The sequence below is a fragment of the Aotus nancymaae genome, unplaced genomic scaffold (genome assembly GCF_030222135.1).
Source record: "Aotus nancymaae isolate 86718 unplaced genomic scaffold, 86718_ANA_hifiasm-v0.15.2.pri h1tg000046l, whole genome shotgun sequence".
In the NCBI taxonomy this organism is placed as follows: domain Eukaryota; kingdom Metazoa; phylum Chordata; class Mammalia; order Primates; family Aotidae; genus Aotus; species Aotus nancymaae.
This window is the reverse complement of record NW_026988460.1, coordinates 31,067,610-31,089,638: the sequence shown is the minus strand read 5'-3', so window position 1 is coordinate 31,089,638 and position 22,029 is coordinate 31,067,610. Positions and strand designations below refer to the sequence as shown.

The 22,029-nt window shown below is 44.7% G+C and overlaps 1 protein-coding gene across 12 annotated transcripts in view; it reads left to right on the top strand.

Moving 5' to 3' along the window:
• Nucleotides 1-22,029, top strand: part of KALRN (kalirin RhoGEF kinase) — a 699,137-nt gene that overhangs the window by 526,353 nt on the left and 150,755 nt on the right. For all 12 annotated transcript variants that reach the window (XM_021673991.2, XM_021674000.2, XM_064362131.1 and 9 more), the window contains exon 34: nucleotides 11,437-11,683. In XM_021673991.2, the coding sequence (XP_021529666.2) occupies nucleotides 11,437-11,683 (247 nt within the window). The remainder of the gene's footprint in view (nucleotides 1-11,436; nucleotides 11,684-22,029) is intronic.

Sequence of the window (22,029 nt, the reverse complement as noted above, 5' to 3'; positions counted from 1 at the left end):
TCAATAACTCTATATGGTAGGAATTAATATGATTCCTACTTTACAGATAAGGAAAATGAGCCAAAAAGAGACTAATTAACTTGCTCCAGATGAAACAGATAGTAACGATGGAGACTGATTCAAACCTAAGGAGTCTAGCTCCAGACCCAATAATCCACGGAAAGGGAAATAGTTACCCACATCTGAATAATTGAGGTTTGATGACATTTTATACTTCTGTAAAAATCATCTCTAGTCTTTGGCCTGGTTTCCTCTGAAGCTCAATTTTCCAGTGTTGCACAGTCCATACAGTAGACAATGTGCAGGAACACCTGGGGCTTTCAGAGAAGCCTATAACTTATCTCCCTCTAACCATGAGTTGCTCTTTTTGATCTCAGGTTTCACCCAGCCACCTCTCCTCCCTCTTCTGCAGGTTGCCTTGGGATTTTCAGAGTCGTTTCTGTGAGTTCTTTCCTCCTTCCCAAGCTGTAGGGTATGTTGCAGGAAATGCCTTCCTGTGCAAGCACAATCAAAACGGCAGTATAGACAGTCTCAGTCAAGCACAAAGGAGCCAGGAGATGCCTCCCTGTAGATAGGACAGTTACCTCCACGCTAAGGGTCAGTGTTGCAGAGGCAAAGTTCATTGCCAGGGAGTTAATCCTCCCAGCCGTATCTCTATTGACAGCTTTTGTGGGTTTCCAGGGGCAATGAGAGGAAGACAGAAGGGAGGATAAATACCAGTTGTTAGTACTGCCTCTTCTATCCCTGAGGAGAGGATGGCTCTGCCCTTCTCACCCATACTTAAGTCAGTGTCTAGTCTAGATGTTCTCTGAAGCCTAGGTTAGGGAGTAGAGAAATAAAGAACAGGCAGAGGCCAGGCACCGTGGCTCACGCCCATAATTCCAGAACTTTGGGAGGCCAAGGTGGGAGGATCACTTCAGCCCAGGAGTTGGAGACCAGCCTGGGTAACATGACAAAACCCCATGTCTACTAAAAATCCTACAATTAGTTGGGTTTGGTAACACATGCCTGTAATTCCAGCTACTTGGGAGGCAGAGGCAGGAGAATCACTTAGCCCGAGAGGTGGAAGTTGCAGTGAGCAGAAATCACTCTACTACACTCCAGTCTGGGCAACAGAGTGAGACTCTGTCTCAAAAAGTAAAATAAAATAAAATAAAATAAGGAAGATGCTCTTAAGAGCCTCAGGTACCCAAGTAAGGAAATGGCTTGAGAATCCCCTGTGAATTAAGTTGGGCTTTTTAGTAGGCTGCATGCTCAATGGAAGCCAGCAGCACAACTTGACCAAAAGGCCCTCAGATTATGCTGACAGAAATATAGTGTCAAGATGTGAGCAATGAGCATCTAATTAGTCTGTGACCATATCTAAAGCATTGGGTTCAGCTCTGGGTGTCCCATGTTAGAAGGACAGTGACAGACATGTTTATCCAGAAAATTGAGGGAATATGATGAAAATATTAGAAACCTCATATTTGAGAGGCATTGAAAGAAACATTTTGGAAAAGAGAAGACTTAAGGAATTCTTCTAGTTTTCACATATATGAAGCTCTATTGAAAAGAGATTTCTTTGGTATTAAGAGGGCACACTAAGAACAGTGTATAGAAATTATAAAAATAAATAAAATGTTCTTAAAAACACAACTGTCCACTAGGAGAAAACAGCTATATAAAGTGGAGAGTTTTAGATGTTTTGGAAAGGGCCTTGCCTTGAGTAGGAGGTTAGACACTCACTAAGGCCCAGGACAGTTCCTGGGTTTCTGTGATCTGTAATTATAGCTGCCTCTGCCAGCTACAATTGTGTCCTCTGCAGCTTTGTTAAGCCTGACATTGTAAGTTCTCTTTCCACACTGACCCTAACCCACATATCAATACCTTAGGTGCAAACACAGACCTAGAGCTTTGTAACATTCTAGATTGATACAATCATTAATCTAGTAAGGTTTACTGAAAAGTGTTCTGAGCCTAGAATTTGAAAACCTGAGTTTGTTCCTGGCTCTGTTACCCACTAGCTGGGGTCCTTAGCATCTCTATCTATAAATTTCAAGGGTTAGATAGTCTCTGACTTGTTTATTTACTAACTCCTTCACTCATTTGTTCAACAAATATTTATTATGTACTATCTTGCAGACACAATAAGTTCCTTTCTCTTTTGGGGATTCATTTTCTTCATCTGTCAAATAAGGGAATTGGATTAGATGAATTTCCAATAGGTCATGAATCTACCTTAAAGTACTGTTATCTCAGCCCATATTTCATTGTTTTGGCTAAAAGATTGTCATGTAAGGCTCAGAAGAATAATTTGCTAAAATCAAAGCCTATTTTGTAGCTGGGGCATATCTCAAATCTATTAACTTATTTTTTTAAAGAGTAATGAAAGGATCAATATTGATTTGTGTAGATCCAAGGCGTATCAGTTTGTTGTTGTTGAGACTGGGTCTTGCTCTGTCACCCAGGTTGGAGTGCAGTGGCAGTCTTCACCTCCCAGGTCTAAGCTGTCCTCCCACCTCAGCCACCTGGCACCCATCGGTGCATGCAACCAGGCCCAGCTTAGTATTATTATTATATTTGCAGAGACAGGGTCTCCCTATGTTGCCCAGGCTGGTCCTGAACTCCTGGGCTTAAGCAATCCCCCCACCTTGTCCTCCCAGAGTGCTGGGATTACAGGCATGAGTCACTGCACCCAACCAAAGCCATATCACATTAAGAGAATCACGCATACACAAAAAGAGAATAAAAGAGGAAAAATTGAGAGACAGCAAATAATAATCCTAACAGTTAATATTTACGGAATCATATTGAGGCAAACTTTGAAAGTCTGAAAATGCCTCTGTCGTATCTTCACTCTCAACCGATGGTTTATTGAGGTATAAAATTCTAAGTTAGAAATAATTCTCACTCAGAATTTTGAAGGAATTGCTCTGTTTTCTGTTATGTTCTAACGTTTCTGTTGAAATCTGCTGTCATTATATTTCTTGATTTGTTGAATTTTACCTGATTTTGTTTTCTCCTCTTTCTCTCTCTCAAGACTTTTAGAATGTCCTTTTACTGTCTGTATGTCCTGGTACTGTGCTTTAGAGGGAGTCTTTTTAAAATTCATTATACCAGATATTTGGAATATTGTATCAATTTGGCAATTTCTGCCTTTAAGCCTGGAATTTTTTTCTTTACTATTTGTTTCTTTCCTTTCTGTCTGTCTAGAACTTATTAGATATATTCTCTAGTTTTCTTATATTTTCTTATTCTCATTTTTCAGTGTTGTTCTGGAAAATTTCCTTGACATTATCTTGCAACTCATCCATGAAATATTTCATTTGGCCATAATATTTTTAACTTCTAAGAGCTGTTTCTCATTCTACAACTTTTTCCCTTTATGTAATATCTTGTTCTTTTTTCATGGATACAATATCCTCTCTTATCTTTCTGAGGATTTTATAGTGTTACTGATGTTTTATTGTCCTGATTGCATTTTGTTTCCCCTGAGTTCCTGGTCATTTCTGTTTATTTATTTTGGTCTCTGTTAGAGAGGTTTTTCTGAAAAGTCTGGTAATCTATAGCTGAATATTCACATTTATGAATGAGGCATAAACGCTGACTCAATATTCTGTGTAAAGGAAGGAACTCATTGACTTAAAGTTCTCACTGTGAAATGATCTGGCAGGACACTGAAGGTGGGGGCAGAGAGGGATCTCTAAATGCCAGCATTCGAGTGTCTGTACATCTTTCTTCCATGAATGATTCTAAAATCTGCCTAAGATGTTTATACGTGGCTGCTAGTATTCTGGGATCCAAGAGGGACAAGGATACTAGCCATCTCTCCATTCTACATTTAAGCCTTCACTGAATTTCAGTTTTTCAGAAAAGTGTGCATAGGATAGAAGAGGGATCTAGGGGTCCCATCTTCCTGTTTTAGCCCCACCTATAGGTCCACCCTCAGTACCATCCGGTGCTTCCACTCCCTGGGCCTGTCTGAGGGTTGGTCAGAGATAACTGGCAGGAACTTGAATCTCATCTTCTCATTCTACCAAGTCAGTATCATTCTTGCATCTGCTTTCTCTCATTTAAAAAAGTTTTCTTATTCACTACCTCCCATTCTCTTTGTTCTTGCAAATTTACGTCTTCCCCCACTAACACCTTATGTTGTTTTTGTCAGGTTTAGGAATTCATGGAGATATAGCCACATGATTAAAGGGCAAGATAAATTTGGTTGCAAAGGGGCTCAGAAAAAAAATTAAGTTATCTGTAAGACACTAATAGGAATAGGTGGGCAGCCAATGGGAGAGACCGCTAAGACATTGTAACTAGGCATCTCAGTTACGTATCAGGCAATAATTCATGGAATTCATTCACTCATGCATTCAACAGGTATTTATCACCTGCTGTGTGCCAGGCATTGCTCTAAACTCAGGCGACATGACCGTGAACAAGACAGAATGCTCTGCTCTTTTGAATCTTACACAGGATAAGAGTAACAAAGAATTTAGTAAATAAGGCAACACATTAATGAGAAGTGCTCAAGAAAATTCAATAGTGCTGTGTATCAGAGAGTCAATATAGAAACTACTCTATTTATCAAATATTAAAAATGGAAGTGGCCCTGGAGTCCAATTTCCTCATCTTAAAAATGAGGACGTTTGGGTATGAAGAGGGGAAGGGGCTTGTTCAGTGTCATGCATGGGTAAAACCTGCACCAGCACCAAGGCCTCCTGATTCCCACTCCTCCATTCTTCCCACCATTAATTACTATGCAGTTCACAAGACCTACAGGACAAGGAGACCGTGGTGCTCATTTACACACCATGGGAAACAACTAAACAAAATAGCTCCTTCAGTTGCAGTTGGTAGAAGCCACAGTTCTAGCAAGAAAGGATGAAGTAAATTGTAAGCTGTAGCCTCTTAATTGGACCTGGCAGCTCCACTGGCTTCCAACATACAAATTGATGAAATCCCAGAACTCCACGGCAATGTTTCTAAATGCCCAGACATTGCTTTACACATTTGCTAAAAAAATTACAATCAATTCAAGATAAAAACACAGCAGCAAGCTCTTTTAAAGGGACCTAGTTTCTGGAGAGCCCTTCAGAGCTTTATAGTAGGGCAGGGACTGAGGTTTAGTAGAGGAAGGATTTGAAGCAGCTATGCTAAAGCATCATCAGCAGTTTGAGGCTTTCCTGAAGCTTCTGTAGTGGCCCTGCAGCAAAATTGGAAACTGTCCATCCACCGCCCCATTTTTCCCCTCAAAGCATTATGCCTCCTTGAAATATCTGCATTCTCCCCATTACCTTTGTTCATTTGTTTTAGAGGTTGTTATTGTTGATGTTATCATTACTTTCATTATAAAACAGCACTTATGTGAGAAACACTGGGAAATACGGGAGATCAGAAAGCAGAGGGCAAGTCACCCAGAGTGCACACCCGACCATACCAGTGTTCACATCTTGACGAATTTTCTGTTTCCTATGAATAGAATTGCTAAGTTGTTGATGATGTTCACACAACTATATATACAACTGTACATCTTGTCCTTTTTTAAAAAAATTTTTACTTTATGTGAGAAGTAGTCTTTAAGCTATTACAAAGCTTTATAAATATTCTAATGGCTGCATAATTATACACATAGTAGATGTATCATAATTACTTAACAATTCCCTTCCTGTTGGGTTTTTAAAAATAATTTCAACTTTCCTGTTAGATTCAAGGGTCACACGTGCAGGTTTGTCACCTAGGTATGTAGTGTGATGCTGAGGTTTTGTATACAAATGATCCCATCACCCAGGTAGTGAACATAGTACCCAATAGGTAGTTTTCAAACCCTCACCCTCTTCCCACTGGTTAGATTTTTATATTTTAGTATGTGTGTGTGTGTGTGTGTGGCGGGGGGGGGGGGGTTATATTATTGTTGTAAAATTTTCCTAATTTGAAAAAATGCTATTATGAGCATTTTCATCCTTAAAGTACAGCTGCATGTCGCTCGTGTGGGGCATCTCATCTTTTTGCATTTGGAAGGCCATCATAATACTCCGCTTTGAGGTGTTTCTTGGTAAGGGATGTTACCTAATTAAATGAAATTACTTTCTGACAGAGGAATTCCAGGCATTAGCAGCAGGTGCATGGAGTGTTGTGGGGAGGAGAGAAAGACAGTTTTTGCACACGAATTGGCAGAACTTCATAGTGCCCTTGAAACCGTGCCAAGTAGACATACTCCAGCTTCACATTTTTTCCAGCCAGCTCTGGCCTCCTGTGAGGCTGTTCATATGTAGATATTAATTTATGTGAACTTGGTGCCTTGGGCTGGCTAAGAGTTGTGGAGGACTCAGATAATCAGATGGAAGATGTTGGTGGGCAGGCAGCCAGGGGAGGAGGAAGAGGTTGGACTTAACTGATGGGCACTCTTGAGCACAGCTCCCCTCTGTCAGGAATATCAGATCCAAGTGCTCTGCAAAGCAGTGTCAGAAGTCAGTATTCACAGTTATCAGAAGGCTCAGTTGGCAAGTTTTGAGAGCAGGTATCAGGCCCCGGGGTAAGGGAGCTTCTTCACATGGAAGCTTCCTGGACAGCAATGCAGAATGAAGAGGCAAAAGTGAATCCTCTCTCCCTGGCGCTGGTTGGCAAAAAAAAAAAAAAGTGAATCCTCATTTTCCATAAGGGAAACCTTAGTTCCACCATGCCTTTGTTTTTATCATAACAGGAAATTTGAGGGAGCTCTGATTTGAGGGAGCTCTGAGTCACCTTCCCTAGTCAGCTTCAGGGACAGTTCTTCTAGTTAGGGGAAAACTCCATGAAGATTACTTAAAAGAAAAAAAATTGGATTCATTTACACAATAATATATATTTATATATACAGTTGATACAATCTTTTCTCAAACCACATGCCATCAAAATTGATGTTTAAAATGTCTTCTTTGCTCCTTTCCTCTCAAATTTAAATAGTAATTCACTAATATCTCCAGAAATTTTTTTTTTTTTTTTTGAGATGGAGTCTCACTGTGACGCCCAGACTGGAGTGCAATGGCATGATCTCGGCTCCCTGCAACCTCTGCTTCCCAGGTTTGAGTGATTCTCCTGCCTCTGCCTCCCAATTAGCTGGGACTACAGGCATGCACCACCATGCCTGGCTAAATTTTTTGTATTTTTAATAGAGACAGACTTTCACCATGTTGTCCACGCTGGTCTGGAACTCCTGATCTGCCTGCCTCGGCCTCCCGAAGTGCTGGGATTACAGGCGCAAGTCACTGCACCCAGGCCAGAATGTATTTTTCAGACAATCATTTAGCTTTCTCTGCTTCAGGCACTGTCTTAGATGCTTTAGTATTATCTCATTTAATCTTCACAATAAGCTGTGAAGTAGGTACTGTCTTTATGCCCATTTGACAGATGAAGAAATTGAGACAAAGAGGTGAAGTAACTTGCCCTTGGTCACATAGCTGGTGAGGAGCTACAGAGTCCATGCCCTAAACCACGAGGCTATGCTGCCTCAGAGAATGGAACAGAGACACAGAGGCGCACAAATGGAAGCTCTGAAATGACAACAGGAGAATTCCTCAGGCATCCTGTCCTTGCTCTCTGGATACCATTGGGAAACCATCAGGGAATAACTGTGTCTTTTCCATAGCCTGAAAAAGCTCATAGGGACAATCTAGCTCACACAGTTTATACAAGAAGGAGGTTCAGTTAATCTCCAAATATTAATCGTGTAAAAATAGACCTAAATGAAAGTGATCATTTCTGGTGAATGTGAATGAGAACTTTGAAAAGGCAGATGGAGTTACAAAGAGTGATTACAAAATGTCCCCTATGTATGTAGTGGTCCATGCTGAAAAGAAGGCAACACAGCTCTCAATGTGGAGCTAGAGGAAAGTGAGGACCGGAGGAGCTCCTTTTGTCCCACTGGGAAACATCACAGAGGGTAGAAGAGGCCATGTCCACCCAGGGATTTGTCAGCAGGGGAACAGGCCCCACTGGGAATGGCCGGGGCTCAGAAAGGAGAGAGACTGGGAAAGTAAGAACAAGGAGTTAGATGGTGACTCAGCAGCAGGCACTTGGAGGGAAGCCAGGTGGACAATTAGCATCAAGAAGGCTTAGCAGGCCTTAGGCAGGGTTCTAGGGAACTAGGCAGAGAAAATATCTGAGAGCTCCAGGAAGGTAGCCAAGACTCAGGCATGAAAGGCCAGACAGGGACTCACTGCTGGAGTGGGAGGATACAGTGAAGGGAATAAGATGAGAGAAGATTCCAGAAGCAGGGGTATAAGATCAGAGAAGAATCAAAAACATGACCTGAGTGCATGCTTAGATTCTGTGCTACCTACTCAGCTCCCAGCATTTCCCTGAGTAGGAGTAACTTTGGTCTTAGCATTGCACTCTACAGCTTCCCTGGAGGAGAGGATAAGAAGAGACTGTTGCAGGAGCAGTTCGGCCTGACACCTCACTCATCCATTTCCCCAGCACCCTCCCTTGTCGGCCATTTTTTGGAATTTCCTTCTTGTCGGGTAGGGACCTGGTCTTTTTGATCAAGCCATTGAGGTGAAGGTAACCAGGATATTTATCCTGTATTTGAACCATAATGGCTTTTGGGCTGCATGTAAAGCTTGAGCCCAGTTATCTATAACGTGTGGCATGTAAGAAATTGCCCATTGATCGTGTTTCCACTTGTTCCTTTATCTGGACTAGGCAGCCTACAGGAGGCAAACACTGCCACCTAGTGGCGTCGTATCCAGGCTTCTCTCCAGGAACTGGATCTTGAATTGTAGAGACACAAGCCTGGCTCTTTATCCTCTTCTGTCCAGCCCATGGGTCTGATGGTAACCTGCCCCAGGGGGCAGTGGGTCTTGTATCTGGGTGGCATGCTGGGCTGTTTGCGACTAGAGCTTCAGGCTCCTTCTGCTCTAACAGTCTGCAAAAGGACTACGCTTATCCCTGGACCCAACCATGTCGCCCGCTGCAAGTTGCATCCCCGGCCATTTGTGAGCTTGGCCTCAAGAAGCAAGCCTGGGCCCCTGGCATTGTCGCAGAGGAGCAGCTCCACTGAGACACAGAAGCTCAGTGATAGAGAGTCTCTCAGTGAGAAAGAATTTCAGTCATTTAGGCCAGCATTCTACAGAGTTCATTAGTGAGGCGGAATCAATTTAGTGGGATGTCAATAACAATTGAGAAAAACATAAAATAGAATGTCAGAGTGGAACTTGTGTTTCAGTGAAATATCTATTCACATGTAATGTTCTCTTGTCAAAATATGAAATGAATTTCTTACAGAGCACTCTGGGATCTGAATCCCAGCACTTCGGGAGACTGAAACGGGAAGCCCAGGAGTTTAAGACAAGCGTAGTGAGACCATGTTTCCACAAAAAAATTTAAAAATTAGCTGGGTGTGGTGCTGCGCACCTATGGTCCCAGCTACTCAGGAGGCTGATGTGGGAGGATCACTTGAGCCAGAGAGGTAGAGACTGTAGTGAGCCAAGATTGCATCACTGCATTCCAGCCTGTGTCAGAACGAGACCCTGTCTGGGGCAGTGGAAGGCATTCCTGGACCCTTACCCAGACCTACTGAATCATGATGTGTGACTGGGAGGTGGAGCAAGAGAAGGAACAGCTAGGGAATCTTCATTGTATAAGCTCTTTACATTATTTTTATGTACACTCAATGCCCAACCACTGATATTGACATTTCTGAGCTTGAATTTCCTGATGTATGAGGAGGAAATGATAGTACCACCTTGTTACTGTGAGGACCAAATGGATAATTAATGTAAAGGTATTTTGCTAACTGTAAAAGCACTCTAGAGATTCGAAGTATCTCCATCCCACAACATCCTTCTCTACATGATGTTTTTAAGGAGGACAGCACCAGGAGAGTGGGGGTGGGGGAGGGGGAGGACTGTGCATTTAATGGAACCAGGAAAGTTAAATGGAAAAATACTGTTTTATTCTGTCTGCTTCCACCTTCTACCTTCTGTCCTGCAGATATCCTGATCTGATCCCAATGGTGGTCCTATGACTCCCTGCCCTGTGACTGGTGGTGATGCTTATTGCCAACATCAGTCTGATGCATTATTTTAACATTTTCAAGCCCCCTCTGACATCGAAGTCCCTTTAGTGGAAATTTCTCATGGTCCTTAATGCTGAACTTTTGGTCCTGGTGGGACTGTTAATTCTCTACTCACTGTGACGTTCACTGTGTGTGCCATTGGGCAGAAGCTTCCCAGAATGTGTGTGAGATGGCTACACAACGTATTTGGACTAGTACATTAATATGGCCACTGGTGCAGAACATTTGGGCCTCGAAGGCTTAAATCAGAGATGCACAGACTGAAGTCGAGTTCCCTGGAGGTGGGGCAGGGATTTTGCCTCCAAACTGCCATTTGGGGTGAACTTTAGAGGATAACAGGCTAGCAAGCTGGGCCTCTCAGCCTCCTCCTTCCTTCCCTTCCCTACCTGTCACTCCTCCCCTAAGTGCAGCTGCTCTTCCAAAAGGGAGACTGTGCTTAGTTCTAGGAGACAAACTAGGAACCAAATAGGTTCTCATGGAAATATGAAGCCAGAGGAAAGGGAGGAAGTGGGGCCAAATCCCCAGGGTGAAAAAGTGAGAAGTCTCAGCATTCAGCCAGTAGGGATTGCTCCTGTCAACCCATTTTATTGGTTCTGTCCCAGGATCAGTGCAGTAGAAAAATGCCAGTGTGGAGTGCAGCCAGCATGGAGTATGAGCGGTTGGAGACTGTTCCTAAGTGGGAAGTGGCCCCTCTTCCCTTGGTCCCCAGTGGCTGAGCCTTTGAGGCTCTTCTCCTCCCAGACAGACATCACTTTACTTCTGCCTTTGAGTTGAAGCCCCATTCTTTTTGTAGTCCTCATAGCCTCAATTTTAGGCTGATGGTTCCAGTAAGGAATGGGGATGGGAGGCGTTGCAGGGGTTAGAGGAAAGGAAGGTTGCCTCTTCCATTATTCCCTATCAACTAGTGAGAATCTAGTGGGAGGGGTGAGTTGAAATAGATGCCCATACAATAGGAGTCTGAGGGATGGTAGTCAGGGCAGAGACAGGGCACAGGGTAGAACCCTTGGAAGGGGTAAAGGGGCATACAGGGAAGGGGTTTAATGGCACAATTAGCTGAAGCTTGGCAAAGGACTAATGAGCTCTAACGAAGCAAGAGGAATTAGAATCAAAGCCCTGGTTCTGGGCAGGCTTTAGACTGTGGCTGCAGCTAGAAAGCCTGAGTGATTGAATAGCACTGTGCTAATTACATTTTTTCTTCTTTTATTTTCTGTTCTCAACTCTCCTTTTCATCTTCTGCCATCTCCCCACTCTCCACACCATTGTCACCCTTTTTGCCCTTTTTCTTCCTCCTCACCTCTGCTCTCACACATCCTTCGTCCCCTCTCACCAACCCTCTCCCATATTTCTCCCCCTTCCTCCATGCCCTCCTGTTCTACTCCCTCCACCACCACCCACCGAAGCTCTCTGGCGGATGTGAGCTGACCGTGGTCCTCCAGGACTTCAGTGCTGGCCACAGCACCGAGCTGACCATCCAGGTGGGGCAGACGGTGGAGCTGCTGGAGCGGCCCAGCGAGCGACCCGGTTGGTGTCTGGTCCGTACCACGGAACGAAGCCCGCCCCTGGAGGGCCTGGTCCCCAGCAGTGCCCTGTGCATCTCACACTCCCGAAGCAGCGTGGAGATGGACTGCTTCTTCCCCTTGGTGAAAGGTAGGAGAACAGAGTGGGCGGGAGGCACAGACCAAGGAGGCCATGAGCGCTGTCCTGACTCTAACTGAAGGCCACCATGGAAGCAACCTGTCTCATGGACCCATTTTGACCTTGTGGGGTTTCTTTGGGACCCGACTGTGAAAAGAAGGGGTTGGGAACTTGGAGAGCAAGAGCTACCAAGTAACTGTGTGTGACTTTGGGAAAGTCATTTAGCCTTCCTAAGTCAGTTTCATCTTAGAAGTGAAGGTTAGATGAAGTAGCCTCTAAGATCTCTTACAGCTTCCCCAGGGTATCACACTCCATTCAAAAAAGTCCTTTTCTACCTTTGGCCAAATATGGCCTAGACTCTTCCTTTCTCCACTGACCTACTCCCGCTCCACAGCAACTTCTGGCTCTCTGACCCCCCACCAGGTACTCTCATGCTGACCTGGAGACACCAGGCAGACCCAGGGAGGAGCCACAGTGGAGTCAGATCTGATCCTCCCCTCAGCCCTGCTAGGGTTTGACGTCCACGACTCCTTTATGTGCCTTCAACAGATAAAGTATTCCAGCCTTGGCTTTTATTGTATAGAAGCTCTGTGTTCCTTCACATGCCTGTTTACTCACTTTTTCTCACATCAGGGAGACTAAATTACTCATGACAGTGGTTCTTCAGGGGTGGTCTCTGGATTAGTAATATCAGCATGCCCTGCAAACCTGTTAGAAATACAGATGCCAGCCTGGCAACATAGTGAGATTCTGTCTCTACAAAAATTTAAAAATGCAAGGTGGTGCATGCCAGTAGTCCCAGCTACTTTGGGGGCTGAGGCAGGAAAATCACTTGAACCTGGGAGGCTGAGGTTATGATGAGGGTGCAGTGAGCCAAGATCGTGCCACTGCACTCCAGCCTGGGCAACAGAGTGAGACTCTGTCTCGACAACAACAACAACAAAAATTTTAAAATTAGCTGGGCATGGTAGTGTGCACTTGTAGTCCCAGCTACTCGGGGCAGGGTGAGGCAGGAGGATCACTTGAGCCCAGGAGTTTGAGGGTGCAGTGAGCTATGACTGCACCACTGCACTCCAGCCTGACAGAGCAAGACCCCAACTCTAAAAATAAAAAAGTTAAAAAAAAAAAAAAAAAAAGCCAGGTACAGTGTCTCACACCTGTAATCCCAACACTTTGGGAAGCTGAGGAGGGAGGCTGGCTTGAGGCCAGGAGTTTGAGACCTGCCGGGGCAACATAGTGAAACCCCATCTCTATAGGCATGGTAGTGTATGAGTAGTCCCAGTTACTCAATGGGGGACTGAGGCACTTGAGTCTGGGAGGACAAGACTGCAGTAACCATGCTCACACTGCTGCACTCCAGCCTGGGTGACAGCAAGGTCCTGCCTCAAAAAAAGTTTGTTGTTTTTTTTTTTTTTTTTAAGACGGAGTTTCGCTCTCATTACCCAGGCTGGAGTGCAATGGCGCGATCTCGGCTCACCGCAACCTCCGCCTCCTGGGTTCAGGCAATTCTCCTGCCTCAGCCTCCTGAGTAGCTGGGATTACAGGCACGCGCCACCATGCCCAGCTAATTTTTTTGTATTAGTAGAGACGGGGTTTCACCATGTTGACCAGGATGGTCTCGATCTCTTGACCTCGTGATCCACCGGCCTCGGCCTCCCAAAGTGCTGGGATTACAGGCTTGAGCCACTGCACCCGGCCAAAAAAGTTTTTTTTTAATTTAATTTTTAAATTAAATTTATAATTTTTTTATTTAATTTTTGAAAAGAAACGCAAATGATCAGAACCCTTGCCCCTCCAGAGCTGGTGGGGCCCATCAAGCCCTCCAGGTGGCTCTGATGCACATTTGAGCTTGAGATCCACTGACTTCAGAATTCCAAGTGGCAGAGGCCTTGCAGCCAAGCATTTTACACTGAGGAAGCCAAGGGATGCAGAGTCAGGTCTTAGTTCTGGGCTTATTTTTGTAACCGGCCAGATAATCAGCATCAGGGATGCCTTCTATACAGACCTGTGCTAGATCATTCTAGGGAGGAAGATGGGGACAAGAGTCAGCATGGAGACCTGCTGCAGGTATCCTGATAGTTGCTGTGAACTTGGTACATATTTAAAACGGTCTGGTGTCTGGAGTGCCATATGGTCTACCTCCGAAGCCTGACTTCCTTTCCTCCACTAGATGGCAGCAGCAGGCTGTGCTGTTTGTGCTACATTCAGCCTTCTGGGGTTTTTTCCACCAGGAGAAAAATGTCAGCTAACACCGCCCCCCTGATTCTCCTCATGCCCTCCGCTCCCAATTTAGTCATTGCCTGCTTTCCCCGCTGTCCGCTGAGGACTAAAGAGGGACTGTGTCAAGAAGTTGTGTGGGAATTTGAAATTGCGGGCACAAGAGGAAAATCAAGGGAACTCAGGAATCTGGTTCCGCTTGAAGTCCAGCCAAGAGGAGAACAGGTACATAGAGGGTAGATTATTGTGAGGGTAAAATGAGGTAATGGAGACAAAACACAGCAGTGCCTGGCATTTAATGCACCTTAGTTGTCATGATAAGTTTTTGCTGTTATATCATTTGCTAAAGATTATCCAGCAAAATAACTACACACTCCCACAAGTCCAGTTAAGAGACCCATCTGCACAGCAATTCATTTGCCAAGAAAGGCTAACGTTCCTTGGATCCCCAGGTGTGGGTTGTTTACATCAGGAGGGACTCAGCTTCAAGGGAAGACTGGAAACTTCCTGACCTAGGCCCGGCCGCCCTAGCCCGAGGCTGGGTAAAATGTGCACCCCTTTGCTGCTGGGGCTGCCACGTGTACAGCTTGGCAGGAGAAAACCCAAGGTGGAAAATCAGAGAGCAGTGTCAGAGTCAGTCTGTGATCCCGAGGTGGGAGGTGGAAGCATTCAGGGTGAGAACTGCACAGGACTGGGGGTTCTCTCTATTATAGGACAGATTAGTGGAGATTTAACTAAAAATAGGAGCTGAGGACCAGGGATGGAAAATAGAGGCAAGAGACAGACCTGGGAGGGAGGCTGTCATAGAACTTTCCAGCTAACTCTGCCAACCAGCATGGCTTCTTAAAGGTACCAGCAGTGCCTATCACCCATTTCCTTGGCTCTTTTTATTTCCAGGTTGGTATTTCCCCAAGCTTAGGCCAGTTATGCTGAGCCTTCAAATGGCAACCTGTGGGGTCTCACTATCTTCTCACCCATGTGAGTTCTGGATACAGAGGTGCCCAATCCCCAGTAGTCAAAGACCTAAGTCAGCCAGGTGCAGTGGCTCACTCCTGTGATCCCAGCACTTTGGGAGGCTGAGGCAAGTGGATTTCTCAGGCTCAGGAGTTCAAAACCAGCCTGGGAAACATGGCAAAACCCTGTCACTACAAAAAAAAATTAAAAATTAGCCAGGCAGGGTGGTGTGCACCTATGTAGTCCCAGCTACTTGGCAGGCTAAGGTAGGAGGATCACCTGATCCCGGGAGGCTGAGGCTGCAGTGAGCCATGATCACACCACTCTACTCCAGCCTGGGTGACAGAGTAAGACCCTGTCTAAAAAAAAAGGAGGGAGGACCTAAGTCTGCATTCTCCATGGACCATTCCTTATGCCTTTATGCCCACTGCACGTGCCACAGCCTCAAAGCCCTTTCCCTCTCTCTTTGGAGTGTGCCCAGAGCGCCAGCCTTAGCCAAGACCCAATAAGCTGTTCCTTCTCCTATTCCAGCTGGCTGCCTGCTGGCAAACCGCCTTTTCTTTTCTCAGCAGTAATTTGTCTCCAGTGGGTGCTTTACCTTATAAGTTATGCACAACTAGATTGAGAATAAAACTTTCCTCTGGGAGTTATGGAATAGGACAGAATGGTCTCATCTGGTGTCAGGGAGGTTGGAATCAATTCCTTTTTCAATTCCTGTAAGAGAACTGACCCTCTTAGCATTTGCAGAGAGCACCAAGTCAGCACTCTCACAGACTGTGTGAAGCAGGGACTGTGTGATGGCTAAGCACCTTGTGAGTGCTGAGGCCATGACTGTCACCCCAGAAATGGAAACAAAAAAACCACAGGATGGTTCTTGATAATCCACTAGACCAGGGTTCTCAACCCTGGCTGCACATGAGAATCATCTGGGAGCTTTTCCAAATGACAATGTCCAGACCACTCTAGAACAAATGGAATCAGAATCTCTGGATGGGGCCTGAGGCTCAGTATTTTTAAGTGTTCCGTAGGTGACTCTAAGGTGCAGTTAGGGTTAAGAACCACTGCACTAGCCTGGTCTCCTCTGTCCCAGGAAAACGCTCAGGCTCAGGAAAGCAAGGTGACCTCCCAAAGCCACAGGGAAGTCTGTGGCCAAGCTGGCACAGACCAGGGCTGCCAGTGCCTGTTGGGCTTCTGGTAGTGTTGGGGGCTCCTCTCTGCCCTCCCCTCCTCTGCATTCTGTGGGAGCAGTGGTTGGTTATTTCCTCCTGATATGTCTGTGGTGTCACTCATGATGGGGTTGGTGAAAAAGAGTGGGGCTGTGTGACACAAATGGGATAGGGCTGCCTTTCCTGATAATTTACTGCCACCCTGACATCTTAGGGCTTCTCACTGGGATTGGGCCCTCCAGCTCTAGTCTCACATTTCCACAGTCTCTTCTCATTTTCACAGCAGCAGGTAGTAGAGGGCAGCACCTCCCAAGAGGCGAGCCTTTGTAGCCGTGCTGTCCATCTCTGGGTGCCTTAGAAACCACCTGGAGGAGGTTTCTAAAAATACTGGTGCCCCCCCACCCAGAACAATTAATCCAGCTGCTAAGGATGTGGACATCAGTATATTTTTAAAGTTCCTTCATGAAAAAAAAAAATTAGCTGGCCATATTAGCATGCACCTGTAGTCCCAACTACTTAGGAGGCTGAGATGGGAGGATTGCTTGAGCCTGGTGTTCAAGGCTATAGTGAGCTGTGTTCATGCCACTGCACTCCAGCCTGGGCAAAAGAACAAGACCCTGTCTGAGGAAAAAAAAAAACAAAACAAAAAACGTTGCAGCCAAGCGCGGTGGCTCATGCCTGTAATCCCAGCACTTTGGGAGGCCGAGACCAGTGGATCACGAGGTCAGGAGATCGGGACCATCCTGGCCAACATGGTGAAACCCTGTCTCTACTAAAAATACAAGCTGGGCGTGGTGGCAGGCACTTTTAATCCCAGCTACTTGGGAGGCTGAGGCAGGAGAATTGCTTGAACCAGGGGAGTTGGAGGTTGTAGTGAGCTAAGATCACACCATTGCACTCCAGCCTGGTGACAGAGTGAGACTCCAGCTCAAAAAAAAAAAAAAAAAAAAAAAAAAAAGTTACTCAGTGATTCTGATGTTCCCTTAGGGTTAAGAACCACTGCATTGCGGACTCAGCACCCCCAGGGTGTCAAGCTTAGGAGATACTTAAAGCTATATTAGAAGGGTTAAGGGTTAATATCCAGATTATATAAAGAACTCTGGCAACTCAACAGCAACAACACAAAATAGATTTTAAAATGGGCAAAGGACTTAAACAGAAATTTCTCTGAAGAAGATATACAAGTGACCCATAAGTACATGAAAAGATACTCAACATCGTTAATTATTGCTAGAAAAATAATCACCAAAACCACAATGACATGCCACTGCAAAGGATGACTATTGTTTCAAACATACACACACAGAAAATAACAGGTGTTAGTGAGGATTTGGAGAAACTGGAAGCTTTGTACACTGCCGGTGAGAATGTAAAATGGTGCAGCTGCCATGGAAAACAGTATGGGATTCCTTGAAAAAGTCAAAATAAGGTTATCATTTCATCTAGCCATCCAACAACTGGGCATGTATCCAAAAAGAATTGAAAGCAAGGACACAAACAGAAATTAGTACGCCCATGCTCATAGCAGCATTATTCATAATAGTCAAAAGGTGAAAGCAACGCCAGTGTCCAGCAACAGGTGAATGGAATATATACATACAATGAGATATTTTTGGGCCTTAAAAAGGAAGGAAATTCTAACACATGCTACAACATGAATGCATCTTAGGGACATTATAAGTGAAATAACCCAGACACAAAAGGACAAGTACTATAGGATCCATTTAAACGAGATACCTTGGGTAGTCAACTTTATAGAGGCAGAAAGGATGGTGATTGTCAGGGGCTGGAGGGAATGGGGAATTAGTGCCCGTTGTGTACAGAGTTTCAGTTTTGCAAGAGAAAGATGTTCTGGAGTCGGATGGTGATGTTGGTTGCACGACAATGTGAATGAACTTAATGCCGCTGAACTGTACACTTAAAAATGGTGAGGATGGTTTTTTAAAAAGTGTTGGTGCTGGGTACTTCTGCCCCAGACTCCAATAACCAGTCTAGGTTCTTCTGTACCTGGCTACATAGGACACCTGTGTTCCTTTTCCTTCCCCTTGGCTGGAGCTGAGGGTCTGGAGAAGCTGTAAGGAAGTACCTCTCTGTTTATGAAACCAAGCCCAAGGCTTCCCCCGTGAGCCTCAGAAGCAGACGTTCTAGAGGAGAGGGGCAGTGGCCCGTGGCACCCCTGGCTTGTTCATGAGGAGTCCTCTCCCTTGGGGCCTCCTGATGATTTCTGCTGTTATCACCTACCTGGCCCCAGGAACAGCTTCTCCATGCTGTGGAAGGTGGTAGCGAACAGTGGAGAAAGCGTGAGAATGCTGGGCAACAGCGTGAGAATGCTGGGCAAGTTTGATACTGTCAACTTGTGTTAAGTGTGGCACCAACTGACAAAAACTAACATTTATTGAGCTTTACCATGGGCCAGGTTCTGGGTTGCTTTAATGCTGATAAAAATAATATTTTTCTCATCTTACAAATAAAGACACTGAATCTTAGAGAGATTAGGTAACATGCCCAAAGTCACATAGCTGACAAGCAGTGGGCCTAAATTTGAATCCCTGCCTGTCCATCTCTCAACGTCTTGCTTTACCACTGTTCTGTACCCTCCCAAGTCTGAAGGCCTTTGAGACAGGCGCTTTGGTTCTTTCTCCCATCTGACTTGGCTCCCTTTGTTAACCAGTCTAGCTGAATCTAAAGAGCATCAACCCCATTATAGTCACACATACCCACCTTCCCATTCTCCCTCTTACCTCTGGCCTCAAATGCCCCACTCTCTAGGAGGAGTAGCAGCAATCAGAGACAAATTTTGTCCTGTGGTTGCTTTGCCACTAAGAAGATTCTGATGTCCCCGGTGGGGGTGGGGAGGCAGAATGACTCCAAGAAACACTCTGGACAGCAGGCTTGGTCCAGCTCTGATAGTGGCCTGCCAACCCCTGGTGCTGGTCCAGCCTGTTCAACAGATTGTCTGCAGGACAGAAGTTCCCTGCACTTTCTGCTGCCAGGAGCCAAAACACCAAAAAGTTCAGGCTTCCTGCCTTTCCTGTCCCTTCTGCTGTCAAATCCAGGGACTTAAAGGCTCCTCTGCCTACCAGGAGAGTCCTCCAAAGGTCTCTCTCTCCCTCTTACTTTTAAGTATAATTTTGCATTAGAAGCATGACCCTCAGGTTTTTCATTTAATCCATAATGCCTAACATGGCTTCACCATGGAGGCTAATAATTGGAGGATGAACATTCCCTAAACATTTATTTCAGGTATGAAGTGACATGTTATAAATCACAATCTGCTGATCTACTTCATCTTACAATCCTCAATTGCAGGATTGCAGTATGATCCTTCAATCCTGCTTCATTCTTACAGGACTGTATCTGTGATTGACTAGATATGAGGTAGTCCTTTGAGATTCAGAACTCACTTCCTCATAGAAGCAAAAGTATACATGAGAGTATGATCAATGAGGGTGAGAACAAGTTTCCATAGTAGCCCACAACATTTTCCTTTATATTAGCATAGCTGAATTACAGTATGTTTGTAATGAAAAGGTGTGGTACAGTGTTTTTAAAAATTACAATACTGTTGGATAAGAATAACTGAAATCCAAAAATAATGCATTGAATAAGAAATATTGTAATTTATTTGAGTGCTGATACTTTTTGAAGAAAAGTGTGTTTAAAGATAGATGGAAAGATTCTAAAAGGAGCTCCTTGACATTTTGCAGAATTATAAAAAGTTAGAGTTGAAACTTTCTCTTTTTATAACTGGATAAAACCAGTTCTTGATTAGATTTAATTTCACTCCAGAACATTGGCTTCTTTTGGCTCTTGGGATCTTAGAATTGAAAAGCAGGTGAAAAATGTTCTAGCTCACTCTCTTTCCTAATACAAGGAACCCCTTCCACAATGTCCTTGACAAGTGGTCAGCCAAGCATGACTTGAGCACTTCTAGGGACTGGGAGCTTATTACTTCTAGAGAAAGCCTGTTGGATTTTAGTGCAATTATAATGGCTAGAATATTCTTCATCTATAGCACTGAAATCCATACACTTTCTACCCATTTCTCCTCCTGTTCTCCCTCGTTCAGCCCCCAATTTAAATCCACCAGTGCTAATTCTTTTTCTCCCTCCCTTTCTGATCTGTATCTGGAAGAAAGTAATACAATTTCCAGATAAAATGTTAGACACTTCTTTCCTAAGCTATAAGAGCCTAGCAATTTCTCTGTAAATCCTTTTATTAAATGCTTAGAGCAGAACAAAATGTTTTTAATTAAATTCTATCCTGACTTGTTTAAAATGATTGTGTGTGTTTATGGATTAATAGTCCTTTCAGATGTCCTTGGATTTGAGAACTTCACAGCCCATCCTTACCCTTGGACTTTGCGTACCCCCTGGTTTCTTACTCCCAGACACCCGATATATTGTCCTCTTTGGGCACAGAACTTAGAGGCAAGTGCCTTCCACTCAGAGACTCCCTGCAGGCTGGACTTTTTTTCCATGTCACTCCTACAGTCATTCATATTGTTATTTGTTCGAAAGTAGCATTTTTATTACCTTTTATTCATGTCTTCCTGAATTACCCCTAGGATCCCTTCCACTTCTAAAAATGTGCTTTTTTCTCTCTGTATCAAATAGGCACCTTTGTTAATCTAAAGGGATTAACCAAAGTATCCTGTGTTTTTTTATTTATCTTGGAGACAGGGTCTCACTCTTGCCCAGGCTGCAGTGCAGTGGCAAGTAGCTGGGACAACAGGCACTTGCCACCATGCCCAGCTAATTTTTAAATTTTTTTGTAGAGATGGGGTTTCACCATGTTGCCCAGGCTGGTGTCGAACTCCTGAGCTCAAGCAATCTGCCTCCCTTGGCCTCCCAAAATGCTAGGATTACAGGCATGAGCCACCGTGCCTGGCCAAAGTATCCTATTTTTGATGCATATAAGCATAGCTCAGATATCTTCATTTTGAGGTCCAATTTATTAGTTTGGACTTCCTGAAATCTCCATTTTTGTAGTAAAAAATGGTTGAGACTGGGTACAGTGGCTCACACCTTTTACCCCAGCACTTTGGGAGGCCAAGGCAGGTGGATCACTTGAGCTCAGGAGTTCTAGACCAGACTGGGCAACATGGTGAAACCCCTTCTCTAACAAAAATACAAAAAATTAGCTGGGCATGGTGGCACGCACCTGTGGTCCCAGCTGGTGGGGGTGGGGGAAGGGCTGCAATGGGAGGGAAGGCAGAGGTTGCAGTGAGCCTAGATTGTGCCACTGCACTCCAGTCTGGGTGACAAAGCGAGACCCATCTCAAAAAAAAAAGTTGAATGTCAGCAATTTCAAATGGCCCAACCTAATGTATTGTAATCTACTGTGTTTTCCTTTAAAGAGTACTGGCAAATCTTTGCAAAAACAGTAGAGAATTTAGTTCTCAGGGAACCAGCTGGGCCGGGAAGAGGACAGGGCATGGAATGAAAAGCTACTTACTTTAAATGCAAAGTCACTTAATCTTTCTGGGTTTAGCTTCCACATTTATGCAAAAGGAAGCTGATAAAAATGCCTATCTAACAGAGTTGCTGGGAGGCTCAAGGGTGGCAATGTTAAGTAAAAGTGCTTTTTAAACTGTGAGGTTGGTCTTATTATTATGTGCACAGCCTGTTTAGGATAAAACAAAAGTTGTCTGTGGCTTTACCTTGGTATGCACTAGACTATAAAAAGATGGTCTGTAATCCCAACACTTTCAGAGGTTGAGGCAGGAGGACCACTTGAGCCCAGGAGTTCCAGACCAGCCTGGCCAACAGAGTGAGACTCCGTCTCTAGGAAAAAGTTTTAAAAAGTTGGGCATTGTGGTGAGTGCCTGTAGTCCCAGATACTTGGAGGGTTGAGGTAAGAGGATCACGAAGCCCAGGAGGTCGAGCCTCCAGTGAACTGTGATTGAGCCATTGCACTCCAGCCTGGATGACAGAGCGAGACCCTGTTTCCAAAAAAAAGTCTTGGGATGCAAGACCTGAATCTGAATCTTGGCTACTGGCTAGATGATGACTTTGGGTA